The sequence below is a fragment of the Salvelinus sp. IW2-2015 genome, unplaced genomic scaffold, assembly GCF_002910315.2.
Source record: "Salvelinus sp. IW2-2015 unplaced genomic scaffold, ASM291031v2 Un_scaffold2908, whole genome shotgun sequence".
Lineage (NCBI taxonomy): Eukaryota > Metazoa > Chordata > Actinopteri > Salmoniformes > Salmonidae > Salvelinus > Salvelinus sp. IW2-2015.
The window spans coordinates 53,669-62,220 of record NW_019944206.1 but is presented as its reverse complement, the minus strand read 5'-3'; the positions used below and the strand labels follow the sequence as shown (position 1 = coordinate 62,220).

At 43.0% G+C, this 8,552-nt stretch overlaps 1 protein-coding gene and 1 long non-coding RNA gene across 2 annotated transcripts in view; both read left to right on the top strand.

Moving 5' to 3' along the window:
* The window catches only part of LOC112074969 (bone morphogenetic protein 3-like), a 19,302-nt gene extending 13,345 nt beyond the window's left edge, over window positions 1-5,957 (top strand). Inside the window, 4 exon segments of the mRNA XM_024142035.2 lie at window positions 2-72; window positions 75-109; window positions 4,141-4,276; window positions 4,279-5,957. Of these exon segments, the coding sequence (XP_023997803.1) occupies window positions 2-72; window positions 75-109; window positions 4,141-4,276; window positions 4,279-4,331 (295 nt within the window). The 3' untranslated portion in view covers window positions 4,332-5,957.
* An 813-nt stretch (window positions 5,958-6,770) lies between these two features.
* LOC139025593 (uncharacterized) lies at window positions 6,771-7,925 on the top strand. Its single transcript, XR_011477191.1, has 2 exons — window positions 6,771-6,841; window positions 6,876-7,925. It is a non-coding gene; the product is annotated as an uncharacterized lncRNA (long non-coding RNA).
* Window positions 7,926-8,552: the final 627 nt, after the last annotated feature.

Sequence of the window (8,552 nt, the reverse complement as noted above, 5' to 3'; positions counted from 1 at the left end):
CTTACCTGAAGGTGGACTTCGCAGACATTGGCTGGAGCGAGTGGATTATATCTCCCAAGTCTTTTGATGCCTACTATGCTCAGGGTCATGCCAGTTCCCCATGCCTAAGGTATGTCTCAATGCTTCATGTAATTAATAATGTGCCAGTATGTGTTTCCCAGACAGGGTCCCCAACCTCATCCTGGAGAGCTGCAGGTTGAGCAGGCTTTTTGTTCCGGCAGGCTTTTGTTCGGCAGGCTTTTGTTCCGGCAGGCTTTTGTTCCGCAGGCTTTTGTTCCGGCAGGCTTTTGTTCCAGTAGGCTTTTGTTCCAGTAGGCTTTTGTTCCGCAGGCTTTTGTTTTCGGTAGGCTTTTGTTCCGGCAGGCTTTTGTTCCAGGCAGGCTTTTGTTCCGGCAGGCTTTTGTTCCAAGTTCTTGATGAGCGGAATCAGGTGTAACAAAGTGCTGCACACTGTAGCTCTCCAGAGCCTGGCTTGGCAGGCTCATATAACAGCTACTCACAGACTCTGTTTGTCAACTTCAGTGGCCCTTCAGCACCACCGTGTGGCAGAATGTAGAACTGCTGTTGTCAACCATTGTTTCCCATTGTTTCACTCACATGATCCCAAATTTACATCAAGATATCCGGTGACCCCAATTTGGAGATTAATGTAGTTTATTGGTGTATATTGAACAACAGGGGATGTGAAATGTCATATATTATGATAGCAGTCTGTGTTGATAACAATGAGCACAACTGTGTTCACATGATGTTTTGAAGTACTTTTCTTTCAACAACCTGTCACTGAGTCGAGAATGGTGACATCACGCCGGCTCTTTCAGAACATCGTCCAGTTAGTTACTCCAGTCAGATAGAACATTGTCTGGTTAGTTACTCCAGTCGATAGAACATTGTCTGGTTAGTTACTCCAGTCAGATAGAACATTGTCTGGTTAGTTACTCCAGTCAGATAGAACATGTCGGTTAGTTACTCCAGTCTGATAGAACATTGTCTGGTTAGTTACTCCAGTCTGATAGAACATTGTCTGGTTAGTTACTCCAGTCAGATAGAACATTGTCTGGTTAGTTACTCCAGTCTGATAGAACATTGTCTGGTTAGTTACTCCAGTCACGATAGACATTGTCTGGTTAGTTACTCCAGTCAGATAGAACATTGTCTGGTTAGTTACTCCAGTCTGATAGAACATTGTCTGGTTAGTTACTCCAGTCAGATAGAACATTGTCTGGTTAGTTACTCCAGTCAGATAAGAACATTGTCTGGTTAGTTACTCCAGTCTGATAGAACATTGTCTGGTTAGTTACTCCAGTCAGATAGAACATTGTCCGGTTAGTTACTCCAGTCAGATAGAACATTGTCCGGTTAGTTACTCCAGTCAGATAGAACATTGTCCGGTTAGTTACTCCAGTCTGATAGAACATTGTCCGGTAGTTACTCCAGTCTGATGGAACATTGTCCGGTTAGTTACTCCTGTCTGATAGAACATTGTCCGGTTAGTTACTCCAGTCAGATAGACATTGTTCCGGTTAGTTACTCCAGTCTGATAGAACATTGTTGGTTAGTTACTCCAGTCTGATAGAACATTGTCTGGTTAGTTACTCCAGTCTGATAGAACATTGTCTGGTTATTATCCCAGTCTGATAGAACATTGTCTGGTTAGTTACTCCAGTCGTCGATAGAACATTGTCCGGTTAGTTACTCCAGTCAGATAGAACATTGTCCGGTTAGTTACTCCAGTCTGATAGAACATGTGTGGTTAGTTACTCCAGTCAGATAGACATTGTCTGGTTAGTTAATCCAGTCAGATAGACATTGTCTGGTTAGTTACTCCAGTCAGATAGAACATGTCTGGTTAGTTACTCCAGTCTGATAGAAATTCTCCGGTTAGTTACTCCATAGATAGAACTTGTCGGTTAGTTACTCCAGTCAGATAGAACATTGTCGGTTAGTTACTCCAGTCTGATAGAACATTGTCTGGTTAGTACTCCAGTCAGATAGAACATTGTCGGTTAGTTACTCCAGTCAGATAGAACATTGTCTGGTTAGTTACTCCAGTCTGATAGAACATTGTCTGGTTAGTTACTCCAGTTGATAGAACATTGTCTGGTTAGTTACTCCAGTCAGATAGAACATTGTCTGGTTAGTTACTCCAGTCTGATAGAACATTGTCTGGTTAGTTACTCCAGTCAGATAGAACATTGTCTGGTTAGTTACTCCAGTCAGATAGAACATTGTCTGGTTAGTTACTCCAGTCTGATAGAACATTGTCTGGTTAGTTACTCCAGTCAGATAGAACATTGTCTGGTTAGTTACTCCAGTCAGATAGAACATTGTTCTGTTAGTTACTCCAGTCTGATAGAACATTGTCTGGTTATTACTCCAGTCAGATAGAACATTGTCCGGTTAGTTACTCCAGTCAGAAGAACATTGTCCGGTTAGTTACTCCAGTCAGATAGAACATTCTCCGGTTAGACTCCAGTCTGATAGAACATTGTCCGGTTAGTTACTCCAGTCTGAGACATTGCCGGTTAGTTACTCCGTCTGATAAACATTGTCCGGTTAGTTACTCCAGTCAGATAGAACATTGTCCGGTTAGTTACTCCAGTCTGATAGAACATTGTCGGTTAGTTACTCCAGTCTGATAGAACATTGTCGGTTAGTTACTCCAGCTGATAAACATTGTTGGTTAGACTCCAGTCTGATAGAACATTGTCTGGTTAGTTACTCCATCTGTCTGGTAGAACATTGTCCGGTTAGTTACTCCAGTCAGATAGAACATTGTCCGGTTAGTTACTCCAGTCTGATAGAACATTGTTGGTTAGTTACTCCAGTCAGATAGACATTGTCTGGTTAGTTATCCAGTCAGATAGATCATTGTCTGGTTAGTTACTCCAGTCAGATAGAACATTGTCTGGTTAGTTACTCCAGTCTGATAGAAAATTTCCGGTTAGTTACTCCAGTCAGATAGAACATTGTCTGTTAGTTACTCCAGTCAGATAGAACATTGTCTGGTTAGTTACTCCAGTTTGATAGAACATTGTCTGGTTAGTTACTCCAGTCAGATAGAACATTGTCGGTAGTTTACTCCAGTCAGATAGAACATTGTCTGGTTAGTTACTCCAGTCAGATAGAACATTTCTCCGGTTAGTTACTCCAGTCAGATAGAACATTGTCCGGTTAGTTACTCCAGTCTGATAACATTGTGTGGTTAGTTACTCCAGTCAGATAGAACATTGTCCGGTTAGTTACTCCAGTCAGATAGAACATTCTCCGGTTAGTTACTCCAGTCAGATAGAACATTCTCCGGTTAGTTACTCAGTCGATAGAAATTGTCGGTTAGTTACTCCAGTCAGATAGAACATTGTCTGGTTAGTTACTCCAGTCAGATATAAACATTCTCGGTTAGTTACTCCAGTCTGATAGAACATTGTCTGGTTAGTTACTCCAGTCAGATAGAACATTGTCTGGTTAGTTACTCCAGTCAGATAGATATTTGTCTGGTTAGTACTCCAGTCTGATAGAACATTGTCCGGTTAGTTACTCCAGTCTGATAGAACATTGTCCGGTTAGTTACTCCAGTCTGATAGAACATTGTCCGGTTAGTTACTCCAGTCAGATAGAACATTGTCTGGTTAGTTACTCCAGTCAGATAGAACATTGTCTGGTTAGTTACTCCAGTCTGATAGAACATTGTCTGGTTAGTTACTCCAGTCAGATAGAACATTGTCTGGTTAGTTATCCAGTCTGATAGAACATTGTCTGGTTAGTTACTCCAGTCTGATAGAACATTGTCTGGTTAGTTACTCCAGTCAGATAGAACATTGTCTGGTTAGTTACTCCAGTCAGAACATTGTCCGGTTAGTTACTCCAGTCTGATAGAACATTGTCCGGTTAGTTACTCCAGTCTGATGAACATTGTCTGGTTAGTTACTCCAGTCTGATGAACATTGTCGGTTAGTTACTCCAGTCAGAAGAACATTGTCCGGTTAGTTACTCCAGTCTGATAGAACAATGTCCCGGTTAGTTACTCCAGTCAGATAGACATTGTCGGTTAGTTACTCCAGTCTGATAGAACATTGTCTGGTTAGTTAGTATAGAATGTTGTCTTTAACCTCTTTAACCTCCTTCTCTTCTGTCCTGTAGTCTCTGAAGCCTAGTAACCACGCCACCATCCAGAGCATTGTGAGAGCGGTAGGGGTGGTGTCTGGTATCCCTGAGCCCTGCTGTGTCCCAGACAAGATGTCTTCCCTCTCCATCCTCTTCTTCGACGAGGACAAGAACGTGTGCTCAAAGTCTACCCAAACATGACTGTGGACTCCTGCGCCTGCAGATAGGGACAATTACCACACACACACATAGAACAATCTCTCTGCAACATCGCCACCTATCAAGGATATTCCACTTTGCACTGTCAGAGAGATTAGGGATTACAATCTACTATCTAAATGAAGATGGACCTTTTCAGGGAAGGACTGCTGGACCTTCCTCCTACTGGAAGCCTGAAGCACCCTGGAAAATAAACAGCTGACTAGTCTCATCATCATCACCATCATCATCGCTATCACCACCATCATCATCATGGCTTTTTACTTGTTTGAATAGAATTAACCAGCCGCTGGAGAGGAGGACCTAGTGCAGTTTGAGTAGCACCTTAAAGAGGGAGGCCAAAACACCCAGAATGAAAGGCCTTCTGTGATTCCTGAGCTCCAAAAGTATTGGGACAGTGACACATGTGTTTTGTTTTGGCTCTGTACTCCAGCACTTTGAAATGATACAATGACTATGAGGTAAAGGTCAGACTGTCAACATTCATTTCAGGGTATTTTCATCCATTCGGGTGAACCGTTTAGAAAGTACAGCACTTTCTGTACCTAGTCCCTCCCCATTTTAGAGGACCAAACGTATTGGTACAAATTCACTTGTGTATTAAAGTAGTCCTTAATGAATCACGGTGAGTGAGAAAGTTACAGATGCAAGACATGCTAACCTCTCACCGTTACAAAACAGGGGAGGTTAGCATACCCCCAAGACATGCTAACCTCTCACCATTACAATAACAGGGGAGGTTAGCATACCCCCAAGACATGCTAACCTCTCACCATTACAATACCAGGGGAGGTTAGCATACCCCCAAGACATGCAACCTCTCACCATTACAATACCAGGGGAGGTTAGCATACCCCCAAGACATGCTAACCTCTCACCATTACAATAACAGGGGAGGTTAGCATACCCCCAAGACATGCTAACCTCTCACCATTACAATAACAGGGGAGGTTAGCATACCCCCAAGACATGCTAACCTCTCACCATTACAATAACAGGGGAGGTTAGCATACCCCCAAGACATGCTAACCTCTCACCATTACAATACCAGGGGAGGTTAGCATACCCCCAAAACATGCCAACCTCTCACCATTACAATAACAGGGGAGGTTAGCATACCCCAAGACATGCTAACCTCTCACCATTACAATAACAGGGAGGTTAGCATACCCCCAAGACATTTTTGTGAGGGGTATAATATTTGTGCGTCTGTAAGTTTCTCACTCATCATCCACATTAAAGTGTTATATTCTATATATAAAAATATTCTATTCTTATTTACAATTAAATTGACTCCAAATACAATACATTATTTACCATTCATTTCTATTGGGCACAATAGAATCTGAAACACAACCAAAACAAACAGCAAATGTATCCAACAAGTGTGTAGAGTCACAAGCTTGATGTAGTCATTGCGTTCTAGGAATATAGAACCAAATACTTAACTTTTCCCCTAAAATGGGGAACTTGGTACAAAAAGGGCTGTATCATTTCAAATCTAAAGTGCTGGAGTACAATGCCAAAACAGTTCACTGTATCTGCCCTGTTTTAATAACCACAGAACCCAGTACTGCCCCTGTTTTAATAACCACAGGACCCCAGTACTGCCCCTGTTTTAATAACCACAGGAACCCAGTACTGCCCTGTTTTAATAACCACAGGACCCCAGTACTGCCCCTGTTTTTAATAACCACAGGACCCCAGTACTGCCCTGTTTAAAACCACAGGACCCCAGTACTGCCCCTGTTTTAATAACCACAGGACCCAGTACTGCCCCTGTTTTAATAAACCACAGGAACCCAGTACTGCCCCTGTTTTAATAACCACAGGAACCCAGTACTGCCCCTGTTTTAATAACCACAGGAACCCAGTACTGCCCTGTGTTTAATACCACAGGAACCCAGTCTGCCCCGTTTAATAACCACAGGACCCCAGTACTGCCCCTGTTTTAATAATCACAGGACCCCAGTACAGCCCCTGTTTTAATAATCACAGGACCCCAGTACAGCCCCTGTTTTAATAACCACAGGAACCCAGTACTGCCCCTGTTTTAATAATCACAGGACCCCAGTACAGCCCCTGTTTTATAATCACAGGACCCCAGTACAGCCTCATCACCCCAGTACAGCCTCAGTGGGACTCTTCTGGTTGACTGAAGTGGTCAGACAGACACATTCTATATCCTTCCTCCCCAGTTCTGATTTTTTTTTACCATTACAAGGAACCTCCTCCTCTCCCTCCACCTCTTCCTCGACCACCTCCTCCCCCTCCTCTCTTCCTCTACCACCTCCTCCTCCTCTCTTCCTCTACCACCTCCTCCTCTCTTCCACCTCTCGTCCTCTTCCTCTCCCCCCTCTCCAACTCCTCCACCTCTCCCTCCCCCTCCTCCTTCCTCCTCCTCCTCCTCCCCTTCACCTCCTCCTCTTCACATCTACCTCACACCCATCTAGTAGCAGGCCAGTTAATTAGGTACACCCATCTAGTACCAGGCCAGTATATTAGGTACACCCATCTAGTACCAGGCCAGTTAATTAGGTACACCCATCTAGTACCAGCCCAGTATATTAGGTACACCCATCTAGTAGCAGGCCAGTTAATTAGGTACACGTGAAGGAGGAGGACGGCCATTTATGAGATACTGAATCACCACGCTCAGTGGTTTAGGTCACTCGTTTTTCTCATTCTAACGTTCAATGGAACAGTAACTGAATGCCTTGAAGCCTGTCTGCTTTATATAGCAAGCCAGGGCCACATGACTCACTGTCTGTAGGAGCGATCCATTTGGTGAACGTGGTTGTGTACCTAATAAAGTGGCCGATGAGTGTAGTTTAGAATAACATAGCCATATCGAGTAACAACATGTTATCTACAACTGGCTTGATCTGAGAGCAGGATGACATCATTATTCAAACCCGGAGTTCATTTACCCACATGGCCTGACAGGCAAATCACCAGCACATATCGTCTCGTCATTGGCTACCAAGCCCCGGCTACCAATCTCACTAGACATTGGTATTGTCTCTAAATGCATGTGCAGTATACATCACTGAGAGGCTCGAAAGGCATGACTGGATACCATCACTGGTGGATCGCCATGTCTTTCTAGTCTTTACTTTGCTATGGATTCAACTATTTCCTACATAATGAAGTCAGTCAACCAAATATTTATTTACAGCAGGTAGAATACAATGTAGAGGCAAACGCTAGATTTATTTTAATATAGATTTGTACAGTGTTTTTGTATATAATGCACTATATGTCAATGATATTCTAATGCTGTCTCTTGGAGAAGGGACCACACTCTCGTTGAATTCAGCTCCTGATCAACTGAAATGGAATTCAGAATCACCGTTTGAAAAGGCTTCTTCGTGAACAATCTAGAACATTCTACGGAATTATAGAATCACAGAACAACTGAAGGGACGGAATCAGCTGACGTGGACTAACCTGAGCTGACCTGTCTCCAACTAGCAAACATAGATTTACTTTTATAAAAACTGGGTATTTTTTTATAAGAGAACAGAGAGAGTTTTCAATTAGTGAWTTTTTTTGTTGTTGTTGATAATAATCATGGTTGCTAATAAAAATTTACATCCTGATAGTATTGCAATTTATATCCAGTAAACAGTAATTGTTTTGTATACACATTGTTTTTGTTTATATGTAAACTATTGTGAAGTGTTTGTCTGTCATCCTCCAGTATTTTCTTTTTCACATTGTTCCATTTGAGGGATGTATGCATCTGAATGGAGTGCTTCCTTACAGGTCATAAGGTACAGGTATATCAGCAGTTTGATAGACTAGTGTCCTGTCCAGGGGGTGTCCTGTACATCAATCTGTCTCACTACAGAAACAGGATTCCAAACTCCATCTAAGTATCTTATGAAGAAGCAAACCCACATATCACCTAATGATATGCAAATCTATGGCCTGATGGAGCTCATTGAGCTGGGCCTCTGTCGAGCTGGGACTTGTGTTGTTAGGTCAGTGTGTTGTGTGGCTGGTTGGTGGTGTTGTGTGTGTTGTGTGGTGTTGTGTGTTGTTGTGTGAACCAGGTTTCCTCGGATGATTGCTGTCCTTACATCCCCAGTGTCTGGTGTAAAGCAGACTGGACCAGGTTTCCTCTAGATGTTGCCTGTCCTTCATCTCCCAGTGCTGGTGAAAGCAGACGGACCAGGTTTTCCTCTAGGATGTGCCTGGCTTCACCTCCCAGTGCTGTGTAACGC